The sequence below is a fragment of the Boleophthalmus pectinirostris genome, unplaced genomic scaffold, assembly GCF_026225935.1.
Source record: "Boleophthalmus pectinirostris isolate CB_2022bp ecotype Guang Dong unplaced genomic scaffold, ASM2622593v1 HiC_scaffold_22, whole genome shotgun sequence".
Taxonomy (NCBI): domain Eukaryota; kingdom Metazoa; phylum Chordata; class Actinopteri; order Gobiiformes; family Gobiidae; genus Boleophthalmus; species Boleophthalmus pectinirostris.
This window is the reverse complement of record NW_026571190.1, coordinates 887510-904215: the sequence shown is the minus strand read 5'-3', so window position 1 is coordinate 904215 and position 16706 is coordinate 887510. Positions and strand designations below refer to the sequence as shown.

The window sequence follows — 16706 nt, the reverse complement described above, 5'->3', positions numbered from 1 at the left end:
GGGTCAGTGGGCTGTACAGCAGACCACAGAGACAGTCCTGCAGAGGACAGAGATGACCAGAGGACAGAGATTTGTCTCCTTTTGCTGGCTGGGCCAGTGCAGCTGTACTTGTTGACTTGGTTGCAGCGTGTGTTATCAGTTGTTATACAAAACACTGGATGAGCATATAATCTCGGGCTCTTATCCTGTGTGGTCCTCTCAGAGCTACACAGTTACTCAGCCTCTGGGAGCAGTGCTCCAGTCCCTGTCCTCATCAGGTGCACACACACACGCACACACACACAGGTGGTGAGCCCTCTGCAGTAATCAGCAGTAACATCTTACATGAACTCTGCAGCTCGGGCCTTGTGTCACTGACTCTGTTGCATCAGACAGACTCAGAATGCAGACAAAACATGAAAGGGCTTGTCCACATGGGAGACAATCTGTTTATGTAGCAGCTCCAGGCATGGTCCAATCTGAGAAGCAAAGCAGGAGATAAAACACCCACCAACCTGCACTTCACACAGACTGAACCAAGGACTGAAGCAGCGACTGACCCAGGTAAGGCCATGTTTCTATAGAGTCTGTGATTGCAAATGGCAGTCAGATGTCTGTCACCCTGCCCCAGGGCAACTGCAGTAACCACCTGTAGTATCATTCTGATATCTCTCTTCACTCTGAAAGCACCAGGGCTCCTCTAAAGATGAACTCCTCTGAGGTGGGCAATGTGCAGGTGAATGCCACCTTGCGCCCGCTCTGGTACTTGTATCCGGTGTGCGCGGCTGAACCCTTCGCCTTTGTCTTTTACTACGGCGTCAAAGTTCTGAACCTGGTGGTGGGCACACCCTGTAATCTTCTAGTCATCTGGCACATTGCGTCCAGGAAGAGTGATGCGTCCACCTCAGACATCTTCATCCTAAACCTGGCTGTGCTGGACGCCTATTTCTGCCTCATGACGCCCATCGACCTGGTCAACCGCCTGCTGCTCGGCAACGGGAGCATCTGGCGTTTTCAGCGTTTTGCCTATGGGGTCAAAGACTCAGCCCCGCTCTTCCTCGTGAGTCCAGTTTGTGATCATTCCAATAGCAAGTATTGCACAAACAGATAGATATAACGGTCCAGTCAATATGTAAATTATATCTTTAGTTAATATTTGACCCCCTCTCTGCTTTGGCACACAGTCTGAGAAGTCTCCTCTCTCCTCCGCAGGTGTGCATCTGCCTGGACCGGTACATGGCTGTGGTGCACCCGGTGGTGTTCAGTCGTGTGCGGGACAATAAGCTGCGTGTGCTGGTGTCTGTGCTGGTGTGGGGGCTGGTGCTGGCCTATGGCCTGGCCAAGAGTCTGGTCTATAACTTCCTGGTTCAGTTTGAGCTGTTCACTGCCATCATTCTGTTAGCCTTCGCAGTCATGCTCTTCTCCAACATGTCCATCATCTGGGTGCTGCGACGCTCGGTGGCAGGGAAGGAGGAGATGCACCCTGTGAAGAAGAGGGCTTTCCGCATGGTCATCATCATCCTGGCCATTATCGTGGTCAACTACCTGCCCCCCGTGGCCCTCATGCCCTTCTCCTCACGCTATAGCTTCATCGAGTACCACTGTAAGATCGTCCTGAGTGTCTACCTCATCATGGACCTGAGCAGCAGCATCGAGCCGCTTGTCTACATCACCAAGATGGAAGGTGGTGGCTGCTGTGGGCAACAACCTAAGGGCCCTGACGGCCCCCCTACAGTCTAAGACCTGACTTCAATCCAGGGCTCAGGGCCTGCTCTGTGCTCTGGCCCAAGATCATGGGGTTCCCTGTCGCGGTACTGCAGCTCTCACTGCTCCAGACAGGATGCCCCAGTGGTGTTGAAGAATGGGTCAAATGCATAGGACAAATTTCCAATAAAGTGTACCTTAACTTAAGCACTCCACTTTTACTTTCTGGTTACCCACAGCGAGAGTTATGTGGTCCTCTGTTGTTTTGAGTCTACTGATTTGAATGATTTATGACTGTTTATATCTTAAAATTTTGTTGATTTGATTTGACTATGTGCAGCAGTTTGGAAACTGTTTTTGTTCTTAAAATGTACAGGTATATAATACACTACCCCCCACCAAAAAATTAATGGAACACTTTGAAAAAACATCAAATCTCAATATGAGAAAAAAAAAAAGTCAGAAATCTATGGCCCCCCAAAATCTCACATTTGGTTGCTGCTCATTTTTTTTTTCAATTTTTGAGGTCCAAGATCTATTGACTCCAGTCAGATATTTACAAACTAACTGCTGAACCTGAATATTTGAGAGAATGACCATTTCTGACACAAATCTCACACTTTTCTGAGCTTTCATGTGGATGGTGTAGAGTCCCAAATCTGACCAATCACAGACCAAATGTGATCTTTTTGGCCCCTTCTTTGGACCCTTGGTTCCCCATGTGGCACAATTAGATGTTGATCAAATTTTTACCAGAGAAACTTTGGCATATTCTGATTAGTTTAAAGTAATAAAAACATCTACTATTAACTTCTTTCATTTCAAAAGGGATTTTTGAAAACGCGTTCTCACGGGTCATTTTTGGTGGAGCTTAGGCACTTTTCCACCTGCAGAAAGGTTCAATTACCTTTAATAGACTTAAACTATAATTATTTGCTTGTTATAAGGGAAAACAATTGGAGATTATTTGTGGTACATTGTTTGGAAAAGTGTCATTAATCATTTGAGAAAATTCAACTATTAACTTCATATAAAATTTTGAAAAAATGTTTGTTTGCATTATTTATTCTGTTTTTATTTGACGGAAGATAATTTGTTATCTCACACAGAAACAGCTTTTCATGATGTATAAGTAAAGCAACAAAAGTTAAGATAGTATTCATGGAAACTGATTAAAAGGAAAATTACAATTGGAATACTCCCTGCCTGTTAAATCACAAAGTCTCTGGTTCTATAACCATGTCTTTCAGTATCACCATATGTGTTTTATTTTTGCACAAAAACATTACAAGAAGGCAGTAACATTAACAAGAATGAAGAAGAAGAAAAATTCAGTGTGAAAAAAACCTCAGCGGAAAATATCAACATACTGGAAAAATCTGCCCATTCTGGTCTCTTTGCCACCTGCATGTAGATCATGTGTATTTGTATCTTGCACACTAAGTGTTCCTAACTACTAATGAACTTCAGAAATCATGTTTGGATCCTGTCATAATCTGCAGTGTCAAGGAGATAATTTCGTGCTCTTCTTCTCTGAACTTCTGGTACTTTAATACAACAGATTCTGTTCTGAAATGGGACCCAACATGGTTCTGTGGATGTTCAGGAGGACACATGAGGGTTCTGTCGTCTCCATTCATGAATCTCACACAGACATCACCATGTTCATCTGAACACTCTGAAATATTCCCAATGAACCACCTGATGTCATAAATACATGCATATATTGACCTGCTGGTACAGAGACAAATCTGCACAATCTCATTTTGTATTTTCAGAAACTGACATTTCATAAATGATCTTCAGATATTCTCCTCATTTCTAATTTAATCTGAAAATCAGACCTAGGTTTTCTGAGTGTCAACCCTCCAAAAAATGTCAATAAGCAGATCATATTTTCTACTGTGTACTCAAAACCCACAGAACAACTTAAAAACGTCATAACAAAACATTGGCATATACCACAAACTGACCCTTCATTGGGTGTGGCTTTTAAAGAGCACCCCCTAGTGGTGTATAAAAGAGGAAGGAACCTTGGAGATAGGCTTGTGCACTCCTATCTTCCTCCAAATCAGACCCCATCATACCAAACCATACTGACTCCTATTACTGATGGAAATCGCCGCTGTGGTGGGTGCAGTCAGTGTAACTACACATATCGCTGCAACAGTTTTAAGCTCCTCACACTGGACAAGAAATACTGATCAAAGGAATTATATCCTGTAACACCAAGTCTGTGATTTATATGATCTCCTGCCCCTGTGGTAAAGCCTCTGTGGGTAAAACAAGCAGGACTTTAAAAACATGTATGCATGTATTGCAGAGCATAAGAGTACAATCAGATGTAAAAACATGAACTATCCTGTGGCACCTCATTTTAATGATTTTAACCATCCTGTCTCTTCCTTAAGATATATTGGTAATGAACATGTGGAGCTGCCCCCTAGAGGTGGGAATCTAGAAATGCTCCTGTCAAAAAAACTTCTGGATTCACCAACTTAAGACTCTCGCTCCTCACAGACTGAATGTGGAGTCTGATCTAAGATGTTTTTTTGTGATATACTATTTCTGTATTTTATAGAATGTTTTTTATGTAAATATCTGAACTGTTGTTTCTTGTTGTAGAGCTGAACTCACTGGGTGACCTCACTTTGGGACCTCTCATTCATTGAAGGAGTATATGAGCACCTGGGCGGACAACCATTTAGTGTGCTCTGGTCCAAAGCAAGAAAAATATCTGATGAAGTTTTTTTTTTTGCCAAAACATTATTTTGTTAATAAAAAAGCTTGTGGACATCAGCCAACCGAGTGTGCTATGCATTTTTTCACCCTTGTCTGGCTGCTCCTTGCATTTGGACCTCTACAAGAATTTTAGTGTGCGTTTTCTGTTTCTTTTGAAAATGGACTAGCCTGCCACATCATTATTTCACTTTGATTTACATTTATTTTATTTGCATTTTATTTCCATTAAAAGAGGTGGCATCCTTTTGCTCTTAAGACATTGCCCTGTCCATATTTGTAGAGATATCTGATTTTATTTTTTTCACATTGAGATCTGATGTGTTTTCAAAGCGTTCCTTTAATATTTGGGGCAGTGTAATATTATGTTAACTAAAAGTAAAAGATGCAGACTAAGATTCAGCTTCAGGAGGGAGGTGGAGACACAGGTGCAGCCAGCAAGAGAAAACTATATGGAAAAGGTTTTCTTTTTAATATAAATCATATAACATTAGCTTTGTTTTCTTTTTTTTTCTTTACAATGGTAACCGCACTTAACTTGGCTATGCAAAAGTTCAGCTTGGTCGCAGGTATAACTCATTTGTGTTTGTCTTTGACTGTCATTGTCATGATATCTCAGCTCAACACGGTGAGCAGCTCTACAAGGAGAGCAAGTAACAGTGCATTACTCTGTAATAACGTATCCAGTGTACAAAATATTAACTCTTAAATGTCCCAAATGACATAAATAAAGTGTACAGTTGGGCAGTATATAATGTATAATTATACAGAAATACATGATGTTTAACAACAGAGCTGAAGTCAGTGACCCATCTCCTGCCCGTCTCCCATGAACTGGCAACATGCTCACAGCACTAGGGGCTCTTTTCACTACCGGTCATCACAAGAGGGCACTACTCAACCAAAATGCATGAGCCCAAATAAAAGTAATGACAAGTGGAATCAAATACCATGTAATCTTTGTTACACAATTGTGGAATCATAAAAAATGTCACCATAAAATCCGATTAAACAAAAATCAATAAAATGTCAATTAAATATCCACATGCTCTGTGGCAGTTCAATGGACATGAATAAACAGGCGCAGGGACAGCTCCAGAATGATCCAGTACAATAAGAATCAATGACAAGTGTCTAAGAGGTGATCTGAGCATGGAGCTCTTTGAGGCTGTGTGTGCTGGCCTCAGGGCCGTCCTCAGAGCTCACAAACCCAGGATATGTGCTGTAGAAGGGGGCTGCTCTAGCCCCATCCTGCCCCCCTCTGGACGGACATGATGAAAAGAGCGGCATCAGTTTGGCATGAGCATAGTCGATCTCAAAACCCTCAAAGATCATCCCCACGGCAGAGGCAGCCAGGCTCTTGAGCAGCAGCAGAGCTACGCTTCGAGCAGCCTTCACCAGGGACACGTAATCCTGCTCCTCCAGGCTAAAGATGTCTGAGGGCAGGGGTCTCCGCGGGACCACCACCGTCAGCCCGGGAGTGTTGGGGAAGGGGGTGAGGAAGGCCACATGCCCAGGGTCCTCCCACACTCTCCACTGGAGCTCCTCTCCCCGCACGATCCTGGAGAAGAGGCCGGAGTGAGTGGGATCCTCCCCCAGGAAGGTGAAGTCTGGAGGGGAGAGAGGGTCTGGCAGCATGGCCCTGATCTGGCCCTGGAGCTCAGTCAGCCGATCCTCGCTCCAGCGAGGGGCGCTCTTGGACGTGCAATACCCAGGGTCAGTGGGGTTGAACTCCTCATCTGCAGCCAGGTGGGGGCGCCACTCTGTGTCCAGACCATGGAGAGGCAGCACCTGGACCTGAGAAAAGAACAGACACAATGTAAAGGTCAAATCCACTACACGCACTACAAGAAAATTAAAGTGTATTCCATCTGCTGGTCTCCATGTTCCTGCGTTGTGATCCAGCTCACAGCATTTTTGAACAATAAAAACACCTGTGACGCGCTGTACTGGACACACTTAATGTAAGACTCTGCAGCATCTCCATGGAGACAAGCAGCCAGTCATCAGAACAACGTTACTATTTAAATCCATTCGTCCCCTTACCTGTGGAGGGCGGTGTGGCTGAGGCCTGGACACCAGCGCACACCTGTGGACCCCCAGCCTCTCACACAAGAGCAGGGACACTGCTCGGGCCCCCAGGAGCAGGGACAGGTACACCTCCTCTGGCAGCTCAAACACACTGCTCCCCTCTGCTCCACTTGGGCTGGCCTCCACCACCACAGTGCCAGGGGTCCAGGGCCGCGTGCTCAGGTACGCAACGGTCCCCTCGGAGCTCCACACCACATGATGGGGGCCCGAGGAACTCATGCTGAAATAACAAGAGAGCAAAATGAACCTGTTCTCACTTGACTGAACACATACAGAGTGAAGTAGACAGTACAGGGACTGTGGAGAGGAGGCTGCACTGGCACTTGCACACACACCACAGCAAATGTCTGTCCTAAACTGGGACTAACCGGAATTAAACCAGGCCCAATCCAGGAGTGTGAATGCAGCTCAAGTCCAAGGCATAATTTGGCCTACTTAGAATGGCTGAAGTGGAGAAAAGCCTGGTATTTGGGCACCTCATGGGTCTATGGAACTTACTAAAACTTTGTAAAGAAAGAAAAATGCTCAGGACAAAACCAAAAATAGACCACTTAATCAATTCAAATATAGACCTGCTCTCTCAGCGTAACTGTAGCCCAGACGTCTAAAGGCCACCACACATTACGGGAGAATTTGCCCAATTTACTCTGTGATTTGCTTCTCCCCAAGTGCAGGGAGGCGTAACCCAACTTTGTATCTTCTTGTGCAATTTTGAAGCCGCTGTGCTCCTCGTGTGTGGTGTCAGTGTGACTCTGAGCTGCTCTGTCATAAACGTCACCACGGCAATAGTCAATAAAACAGAGCGTCAGGGCAGACTGAGTGATGGACACAGAGACACAAGATACAAACTAAATATCAAAAATAATTATTACTCATCTCTTGTAAAGTTGTAAATATAAACTGCAGCATTTCATCCATATTATCCATAGAATTTGTCCTCCGTAAATAATGACACCCAGTCCACAAAACAGAGCTGTTAATTCACTTTGAGGCGTTCTTTTAAAGTAAAAATGTGAGAGTAGTTCTTCACATGTGTCTGTTTACACCACACAGTGTTGGATGTGAGGAAACTTTGATAGTGACTCTACTTCCTGTGTACTTTATCACATTAACAATCATATATCTGAAGTATTGCACCATATTTCACAAATAATTATAACACAGTTTTCTCTTGCATTTAAACTGCAGAGCTCTGATCTTTGAACACTTAAGAGTCTCAAAGGGAGTGATTTTACTGTAGACAGGACATGGCTCACAACTTTGTATCCAGTGGTTCACAGACATATTCCGCTGCAGTCTTTACAATTGGAGATTTAAAATCTCATAAGATTCTCCTCATTTGTGGTGTGCACTTTTTGTCGCCCTTAAGCTCTACAGGCCCCCCCACGGGCCTAGATCCTACCAACACATGCCATATATCTCTGTAATCAAAGGAAACTCAGCAGAACAGCCAGATCACTCATTATCAGATTAAATGAACACAGCTCAATTAAAGAGCAAATATGTCCCCAAATGTCACAACCTAACTACATTGTTTAATAATAGACTTTTAAACTAAGCTTTCGCAAAAAAAATGTATGTGTACATCTGAAAGTTATATATCAATGTAAAACATAAAATCACCTGCATCCATCAATACTATATGTGTTTGTTTATCCCCAACTATAACTAATCCAGAAGGCAAAAAGTGCTGCCAGAATAGGCAAAACATCGAATTACAATAATAGTAAAAAAAAAAAAAAATTCTTCTTTGCTGTTTTTCCATTAAAAGTTTTCTCCAAACTTAAAACTCTATGTTTTGGCTAAATCAGGCATGTAAATAATGACCACAGTCTGAGGTACTCTCATATTGCACTATGTACATGTACACCTGGACTTTTTCCTACTAAAAACACTGTCAAAGGTACGTATTTTGTTTTATCTCTCCAAATTTTGCAGAAGTGAAGATCACATGTTGTTGTTACAATTCCTTGGTGTCCCAGAAGGTAAATGTAGTTTAAAAAAAAAAGTTAAAAAGACAATTTTCAGTTTAAATTTTATATTTTTGACAGGCCGAATTGAAAGGGTTGTGTTTGAGTCTAGTGTACTCATTGCTGATGTCTTATGTATATATGTGTGTTATGTATTATTTATATATAAAATATGTTATGTATTATCTCTGAGCATTGCAACTTCTCTTTGCAGTCACTCGTGACTTGCGTGCAGCTGATGACACGGGACTACACTGTTGCACAGTGTTGCACAGTATTGCAGTGTGCGGTTCGCCACCACAGCCCCGAGTCCAAACGATGGATCTGTATAATTCTACTTTACCTGCGCGTGTCACAGACTTCCGGGACCGTCCTGCGGAAGGGAAAGCAGATAGCTGGAATTGTTCTGTTTAAAGTCTTGACTGTGCGTAAAAGCATGGAGGAAGTGTTCTCCTCTTGCCGGCACGGCTACCAGAGCGCAGCACTGCGCTGCAGCACTGCCGCCTGTTGGACAGGAGCGTCCAACTACCGAGGCTGACAAGTTCATAATCAAATTAGACTAAGCGCTTAGCTGCGACAGACCGACGTGTCAGTCTACTCCTGTCGAGCTGAAGCAGGCCTACATCTTCACTGAACGTTAACCTTCATAGTTTTGCCTGTTTCATAGGCTCATAGAATCAGGCTGCATGCAGGACATACAGACATCGGGGTTCAATCTGCAGGGCAGACCTATAATCATACTCAAAATTACAAACTACCCAAAAAAACTATGCATGACTACTCACAGGTTTATTTACGGTCATTCTGATTTTACTGTAGGGACAGCCACAAGCTGTTTGGTACCAGGTCTCAGAGGTAAATCTATACTGGCATGTTTTACTTTTTTACAGTCTAACTTTGACAAACTAACACCTTATTTATGTTTTATAACCGCAATCATGAATATTAAAGACTACTTAAGAGTTTTATACATTTTTCACCCTGTGTTGTCAACAGAGCATTTCGTGAACCCCTGTCCAAGATGGCCTTTACAGAATGATAGATAAACCTTTATTGGAAAAAAGTAATAAATGAGGAGAGAACAGAGTTCAACAGGAGAATAAACATTTATTGAATCAGAAGAGCAAAGCGTTTATACAAGCTAAAGTAGCATTGAACTAACATCCAGTAAAGAAAAGCACCAGCACAGGTCTATGTACACACGTGGGGCTCGGGCCCATCTGGACAATGCGTCTCACTTGGCCGTTGTTCTGGTCTTGCTCTGGTGGTGGCGCCGTACCTCCTCCATCAGGTCTTTAAGGTATTGAATCTCCTTGCTGAGGGCCTGGGCTTTTTCTGACAGCTCCTGGTTCTTCTGCTCCAGGAGGAGGCGCTCTGCATTCAGCTCCTCCTGCTCCACTCTCTTCTTCTGGCGGTAACGTGTGGCCGCCGTCTTGTTCTGCTCCATCTTCTTGAGCTTCTTCTCCACGGTCTTGACGGGCTTGAGCGGGCGCGAAGGCTTTGTGTCGGACTGTGGGCGACTGTAGGGTTTGCTCCTGCAGCTCTGGGGGGTGTGAGGAGGGGACGATTCAATGCCCGAGTCGCTGTCACTGTCACTGTGAGAGCGACTGGGCACCTCTGCCAGGTCCACCTCACTGCCCAGCTCTGGGCTTAGGGGCTCGCTCTTCACTGAACCCTCTTGGCTCTCAGGCGTCAATTTGGGGGTGAAAGCAGGCTGAGGGCAGGGGGCCGGCACAGGATCAGGAGAGTCAGTACAGTCGTCAGACGAGTCCAGCAGAGAGTCTAGGTCGAGCTCACCCAGCTCCAGCTTCTCAGACACCCACTCCATAGCCAGCAAAGCATCGTCTGTGAAACAAACAGACAGTTTAGTTACAGAGAAAAGGCAAGGAAGAAGACCTTCCATAAATGTAAGAGATAAACGACAGAGCTCACCTTCCTCCTGAGGACACTCCATGTCCAGCAGGTCACTGGCTCCAAGCCATGGCAGCATCATGTCTGAGGCTTTGGCTTCAGGGAGAGGTGCATGATGAGAGTGCACAGGAGAGGTGGGTGAGAGGGGCTCCTCCAGAGAAGACAGGCCAAACAGAGCTTCACCACAATGGTCCAGAAGGGGCCCCAAAGTGTCAGCCGTCAGAAACAAGGACCCTAAGAGAAAACACACAGGTCAGCAGCTAGAAGCTAACATGCTAACATGCTAAAAGGTGTGCAGGAGACACCCACCTGAGTGCAGGGCCTCCACGTCCTCCAGGTCCAGCTCTGAAAGCATCATGGCTGCTCCGCTTCAGTGAAGGACTTAGTGATAACACAAGATTTGACTCAGGTGAGGTAAGTGACACACTGCTGTCCCAAGCAGCAAAGCACTGGGGGGAAGCCCACAACAACCTGCAACAGAGACTCATGTCAGCATCAACCATCAAGTCAAAGTTCAGACAGAGACGCCCGGGGTACAACTGGGGTGAGTCCTGCCCCATTAGGTCCAGCGAGTCTCTGATCATGGCTAGAACCTGGAGTCTGATTAGAGGCTCAAACCCTGTGCTGGCCTGGAGCACAGAGCTGCCAGAGCAGTTGTTCTGCATGTTCTCCTCATGTGCTGGGTGTGCCTCTTCACAGCCTGAAAACACCAACTAGAGCTGGTGGTGCAAGTTTTAGGCACGTTTAACTAGATCCCTGGTCACGTGATCATCGTGGCAGTATTGACATGCCTGTGGACGAGCTCATTGGACAGTTTGGCCAGGTCAAACTCATCTGAGGCACGAGACACGCACAGGACAATTATAAATACAACAAGGAAACCACGCCTCCACCGTGGCTCTTGTTTCCTAATATGGTCATTCTCTAGACTGGGGATCCGCCTGACCGCCATTTTGCCTGAACAGACACTGGCGAGGCGCTTTACACGCCATCTTGGACACGCCACGTTGTCCAAATACAAGTCTTTATTTGTCCTTATTCATACTACTGAGAGTCGTTCAGAAACATCTACATGCGCATTTCTTGCAACTTAAATTATTTTGGCAAAGAAATGGGACGTACTGACAAGGTTGCTACAGTAAGACACCTAAAGCTACTTAGTAGTGGTTTGAGAAAACCTACTGCCTTTTTAAATATGAGCCTTCAAAAGCATGTCCCCAGCCATAAAGCAGTCACTTTAAAGCGGTTCCACAGTCGACACAGATCAAGTAGAAAATTGATTAATACTTACGCCATATTGCCAAAAAATGCCAGCGCCCTTTGCCGATGCACTGCCAGAATGTTGCCGCTGCCGAACCTGCCGTTACACCGCCATTTTCCAGTGTTTTTATGGGAGGCCTGAAACAAAAGTGACAGCGGACAGAGCGCAGAGGGCGCTGGGCGCGGGGTCAGAGGGACAGGGCGGACAGAAAACAAAAGAGGACAGTAACACAGGAGACAGAGTGCGCGTGTGCCCGGGACTGTTTATAAAGTGCCGTACCACCACTGTATCCTTCCACGGACAGAGGCACATCCTTCCACGGGTCTAGATAAGGCGTGGCTTCAGCTCATAAACATGGATCTTTAATAAAAACATGTATTATTATAGTGGTCAAAGATAGACTGGTTCAGTTATAGATCATTGAACTATAAAACTACTACTAAAATATATATAAAAGTTTTTATTATAGATCCATGTTATTGATTGATGGAGGCAGCGGCCATCTTGTGAGTGGAACAAGAGCAAAATTCTAATTAAAAATAATGTAAATACAGGGTCAGGAGTTTCATTGATTTAAGTGTTTAAATGGAAATACAATGTGTACAATGTATTGTGTCCTAATAATGCAGGATTGTACTACTCATGTATTCTCTGAACTATGAATATGAATATTCACCTAAGAACACTGCACTGGTCTATATTTTATGCAGAATTAAAGTGTGTTCGTGAATCTTAGGCTGTTTAAAAAAATATATAAGCAGCCTATGGACTCAACCAGTAAAAATTATTCTGTTTATTTAGTTCACGCCACTCACAACATGTTTGCTGCAAATGGGCAGTCTTTAATATAGATTACACATTACCATGGCGACGATCTCTAGTTCCTTATTTATATCTCATTGGGCGTGGCCACGAGTGCTGTAGGACTCTCGGTCTACCAGCAGGGGGCAGCACCACTGCGACTCAGCACCTGAGCAGGAAGACAGGCGGATGTTGATGTTTCTGTGGCGAGCACAGGTTCACACCACGGCTCACACGTGCACATGTTCTGGTTCGGCAGCAGTCTGATCTGGTCTGATCTGGTATGGCATGGTGTGATCTGGTGTGGCATGGTGTGATCTGGTGTGGCCTGGTGTGATCTGAGCCGCCGCTATTTGGTTGTCTGGCTAATCCACAATCACATCTCTCTGTATTTGTACAGACGAAGACGCGATGTCTGCGGCGCTGGTCAGGAGAGGTCTGGAGCTGCTCAGCGCAGATGTCTCCGGTACTGAGGCGCCACACAGTGAGGAGACAAAGTGGCTCTCTGTCCTTTCCTGCCCTCTCCTCGCCCTGTCTCCTCTATCTCCTTGCAGTGTCTCCTCTCTCCTCACTGTGTCTCCTTTCTCCTCTTTGTGTCTCCTCTCTCCTCATGGTGTCTCCTCCTCGGTTCCCCTCTTCCTCAATGTGGCTGTCTGTTTCAGATGGACCAGATGGGAAAAAGAAGAAGACCAAACAGAAGGCCAGCGGGTCCAAGAGGTCCTCCAGAGTGCCCCCTCCTGGCCACCACAGAGGCTCAGCCAAAGGGCGCAAGATGAGGAGCGCTCTGGGTACGTCCCTCTGATTCAGGCTTGTTCAGGAGTTTTTTGTTTTGTTTACTTCTATGGAGTGTTATCTATCACACATATCATATAGATTACCATGTTACCTTTTATTTTTCAGAAAATGGTATATTTGGGCCAAAAGCCATATATTAAAATGTGTAATTGGTTTCAGATTAGTTTTTGGTGCTCGCCACCACCCTCCCTTTATCGCTCCCCCTTCAGAGCACTTTCACAACACAAGTGCCATACATGTGGGTAATCAAACTACTATAAATTGCTTCAGATTTGTCAAGTTGTAGTGTATAGTTTTGTATCATGCTTTTGTATATTTATGGAGAATTGTCCTGTGTGAGAGTGGGTAATTTGTGGGCGGAGCCTTGTACTGCTAACCGTAAGGTTTTGATGAGAGAACAATAGTAGAATGCTCCACAAGTCAATTTTGCATCATGCTCTTTAATAAGACGTCCGCCCATGGACACCTTTGTTAGTGTTAGCATTGTCTGTCATTGTGTGGGCAGTGTGGCTGAAGTGTTTTGCCCAAGGGCAGCTGCTGGACAAGTATAATGTGATGTATGTACTCTGTGCACAGAGGAGGCCAGCAGGGGGCAGCAGAAAGAGCACACCGCAGTGACTCTTCAGTACTTCCTACACAGTGGCAGCTCTGGCTCTGAAGACCAGACTGCAAAGGTACAACCTCCCCTCCTCACACACACTCTCTGAGGGAGTATTATTGTGTTACATCAAATGAAAGATTCAAGTTTTCTACCAAAAACATAGAATCACACTAACATGTAGATAAACAAAATCCTATTGCTGACATGAGCTAAAACAGCTTAAATGCGAAAAGTGTGTAGTAAACTCAGAAAGGGTGGGTAGTTTGTTCCAAAAGAGAGTAGGTGATCTTATGTAGTATCAAAAGTGTTTCTACTTTATATTCATGATTATTTACACTGTAGATTCTCACTGAAAGCATCAAAACTACAAATGAGCGCATATGGGATATAGTAAACAAGAAATACACTTAAAATAAATCCAACCTTGTTTTAGATTTTTAAAATCACCATCATTTGCTTTGATCACTGCTTTGCACTCTTGGCATTTCCCAAATAGGACACAGCTGAGAAGTGAAAACCATTTCAGGAGTCTTCATCATGAAGCTGACTGAGAGAAGGCCAAGGGTTTACAGCACTGTCAACAAAGCAAAGGACGGCTGCTTTGATTGAGAATTTGAATATAACGTATACAAATATTTAGTTTAGTTATTAACTTTGTTTCTTTGCAACATATTTCCAAGTATCTTGCTTCATATATTTGATGCCATCTGTATAAAATGTGGAAACTTGTAAACATAAAGACAAAAAAAAAACAAAAGGGTGTGTGTCCAAACCTTTGACTGGTAGTGTACATTGAAAAAGTTAAAACACATTTGAACCAAAGTAGTAAGAGTTGGACTCTCTGGAGTAAACTGTAGTAGGTGATCAGTGAATTGGGCAGACCTCATGTGGATTGTTAATCCGTGTTCAGTCAGCACAGTGTCTGGTGTTAATTTTGGCCCTCTCCGAAGCTTTACTCTCCTGCTGGGATCTGTTTGGGTCTCAAAAGTGCAGCTTTACTGTCCTACTGGGACCTGTCTCCGAAGTGCATTTAACTTTGTGAACATGAGAGCACCTCACACATGACGGAGCAGGTGAGTCCAGGCCATTGAGCTCCCCAGTTGTATAATGATATTATTATTCTTATCAACAATAATAACAATGATAATGATAATGGGGTGCTGAGGGATGATAATTATAACAACACTTGTGCAGCACTTTTCATGACACTCAAAGATACAATTTAGCACAAAAGATACCCTCAGTCTTGTGACCAGTGACATATCAGAAATGACTTGGTTGAGATGTAAGCATTGCCGGACCAGACTGTACAATGAATCACAGACCAGAAATACACTACCAGTCAAAAGTTTAGACACATTTGCAGAGGGAGGGGTAATGTTTTTTCAAGAGAAAGTGAATTGGTGCCAGCATGGATGGAGCTGATATTTGTCCATGTACTGTATACAGGATATGTTCAGGACAGGCATCATGTTTACAAATGTCAGCTTCAACCTGATTGTGTAGAACTATAAAGTATTGTTTTGTCTCTGGCAGATTATCCGGCAGAATTCAGGAAGGCAGTCCAAGAACAGTGTGGGGGCCCCTGCACAGAGGCCCCAGGAGCCCAAGAGCGTCTTCACTGAGGAGGAGTTTCAGCAGTTCCAGAAGGAGTACTTTGGGAGGACTGTGGAGGAGCAGTGACCCTGAACAGCTGTAGGGGGCACAATGTGGGACATATGTAGTCCTCTTCAGTCGCAGACTTCCCTCCTGTTCTATGGCAGCATTTGTGCAGAAGGTCTGTGGACTGTGAAAGACCAGGACCTGCATGAAGAAGAACCTGTCTGACCTACAGGCATGTGCTGAAATCCAGTTGGTTTAAACATAAAAGGACCGTGTCCTTTACCTGCAGGTTAAGGCAACTCGTAACTCACATCAGAGCAAAGGCTACATATGGCTCCTTTGAATGAGACGACATACGACTCCTTTAAAGGAGTCTACATGCGGCTCCTTTAAAGGTGCACTATGTAACTTTCTGCTCGAGGCTCTGTCACATGATTGATTACATGTTAATGTTATTGCTTTAATGTTTCTCAGTATGGCATTAGTCTTATTATCTCCAAAAGATGGCATAAGTTTAAGTTACCAAGTAAGATCTGTGGAGAGGTGACCTGTATAAAACATCTGTAATTGGAAAGATAAATGAAAGAGAAGTCCAGAAAAGGCACCAGCATCTCTATGGAGACGGCAGGTGTACCCTCCACGAGAGAAGTTACAAAGTGCATCTTTATGAATGTATTGTTGTGTAACACAGAAACAAATGTTTGTCATGGCGGTTTGGAATATTTAAGGAACTATATGTAGCCTGTGCTAATATAGTTTAGTTTTTAAGGAACTATCTACTATCAACAATAAACCTTTGTTACCAGAGCTTCACCTGCAGATAGAGCCACATCCAAGTGTGTCTCATTCTCAGTTTATGGTCAGGCCTCATGTAAAAACTCAGAATCTCCTGAATTCCCTCCCTGAGCTGCAGAGGCTGCACTAGCACTGACTCATGACAGGTGCAGGTACTGGGTTTAGGGACAGACCGTTCAGATCAGAGTGAGGTGTTTTAGGTTTAAACACACTGAATTTCAGCCTTGAAACTGGTAACACAAATAAGAGACTCAGGTGACGCCTTCTAAAATGTATTTTTTGCCATTTGGAAAAACAATAAAATGATAGATTTTATTTGTATTAGTTGTATATTTTTATACTGTAACCTTTTGCAGTCTTAAAGCCTAGTGCAGCTACAGAACACATTTGAACCTGTTCCATCCTTCGGGATATTCAATTTCTAAATATATAACATATGAAAGAGGCAGATGAGGAC

At 44.1% G+C, this 16706-nt stretch overlaps 4 protein-coding genes across 5 annotated transcripts; 2 read left to right on the top strand and 2 right to left on the bottom strand.

Moving 5' to 3' along the window:
- The first annotated feature begins 72 nt into the window (after positions 1-72).
- LOC110157759 (hydroxycarboxylic acid receptor 2-like) lies at positions 73-3754 on the top strand. Its single transcript, XM_055158078.1, has 3 exons — positions 73-543; positions 667-1039; positions 1192-3754. The coding sequence occupies exons 2-3, from the start codon at positions 686-688 to the stop codon at positions 1717-1719; spliced, it is 882 nt and encodes a 293-aa protein (XP_055014053.1). The 5' UTR covers positions 73-543; positions 667-685; the 3' UTR covers positions 1720-3754.
- Positions 3755-4041: 287 nt separating this feature from the next.
- On the bottom strand, positions 4042-9062 carry LOC110157775 (uncharacterized). Its single transcript, XM_020922151.2, has 3 exons — positions 8827-9062; positions 6469-6733; positions 4042-6219 (listed from the first exon to the last, which is right to left on the bottom strand). The coding sequence occupies exons 1-3, from the start codon at positions 8919-8921 to the stop codon at positions 5557-5559; spliced, it is 1023 nt and encodes a 340-aa protein (XP_020777810.2). The 5' UTR covers positions 8922-9062; the 3' UTR covers positions 4042-5556.
- Positions 9063-9570: 508 nt separating this feature from the next.
- On the bottom strand, positions 9571-11909 carry atf4a (activating transcription factor 4a). The gene is made up of 4 exons (XM_020922152.2): positions 11686-11909; positions 10704-10865; positions 10416-10628; positions 9571-10328 (listed from the first exon to the last, which is right to left on the bottom strand). Exons 2-4 carry the CDS (start codon positions 10750-10752, stop codon positions 9718-9720), a joined length of 873 nt encoding a protein of 290 aa, XP_020777811.1. The 5' UTR covers positions 10753-10865; positions 11686-11909; the 3' UTR covers positions 9571-9717.
- Positions 11910-12603: 694 nt separating this feature from the next.
- Positions 12604-16570, top strand: rps19bp1 (ribosomal protein S19 binding protein 1). 2 transcript variants are annotated; one of them, XM_020922160.2, is made up of 5 exons: positions 12604-12737; positions 12857-12940; positions 13119-13244; positions 13828-13925; positions 15389-16570. In XM_020922160.2, exons 2-5 carry the CDS (start codon positions 12868-12870, stop codon positions 15533-15535), a joined length of 444 nt encoding a protein of 147 aa, XP_020777819.2. In that variant the 5' UTR covers positions 12604-12737; positions 12857-12867; the 3' UTR covers positions 15536-16570. The 2 variants fall into 2 exon arrangements, with proteins under 2 accessions (XP_020777819.2, XP_020777821.1); XM_020922162.2 differs by having other exon boundaries at positions 12605-12737; positions 12857-12922.
- Positions 16571-16706: the final 136 nt, after the last annotated feature.

Excerpts from the sequence above, each read along its gene's own strand:
- atf4a (XM_020922152.2), bottom strand. The coding sequence starts at position 10,752 with ATGATGCTTTCAGAGCTGGACCTGGAGGACGTGGAGGCCCTGCACTCA. Across the intron at positions 10,629-10,703 it reads CGTGGAGGCCCTGCACTCAG|GGTCCTTGTTTCTGACGGCT; the intron begins GTGGGTGTCTCC and ends GTTTTCTCTTAG. Across the intron at positions 10,329-10,415 it reads GGAGTGTCCTCAGGAGGAAG|ACGATGCTTTGCTGGCTATG; the intron begins GTGAGCTCTGTC and ends TTTGTTTCACAG.
- LOC110157775 (XM_020922151.2), bottom strand. The coding sequence starts at position 8,921 with ATGCTTTTACGCACAGTCAAGACTTTAAACAGAACAATTCCAGCTATC. Across the intron at positions 6,734-8,826 it reads GAAGTCTGTGACACGCGCAG|CATGAGTTCCTCGGGCCCCC; the intron begins GTAAAGTAGAAT and ends TTGTTATTTCAG. Across the intron at positions 6,220-6,468 it reads AGCCACACCGCCCTCCACAG|GTCCAGGTGCTGCCTCTCCA; the intron begins GTAAGGGGACGA and ends TTCTTTTCTCAG.
- LOC110157759 (XM_055158078.1), top strand. The coding sequence starts at position 686 with ATGAACTCCTCTGAGGTGGGCAATGTGCAGGTGAATGCCACCTTGCGC. Across the intron at positions 1,040-1,191 it reads ACTCAGCCCCGCTCTTCCTC|GTGTGCATCTGCCTGGACCG; the intron begins GTGAGTCCAGTT and ends TCTCCTCCGCAG.
- rps19bp1 (XM_020922160.2), top strand. The coding sequence starts at position 12,868 with ATGTCTGCGGCGCTGGTCAGGAGAGGTCTGGAGCTGCTCAGCGCAGAT. Across the intron at positions 13,245-13,827 it reads CAAGATGAGGAGCGCTCTGG|AGGAGGCCAGCAGGGGGCAG; the intron begins GTACGTCCCTCT and ends CTCTGTGCACAG. Across the intron at positions 13,926-15,388 it reads CTGAAGACCAGACTGCAAAG|ATTATCCGGCAGAATTCAGG; the intron begins GTACAACCTCCC and ends TGTCTCTGGCAG.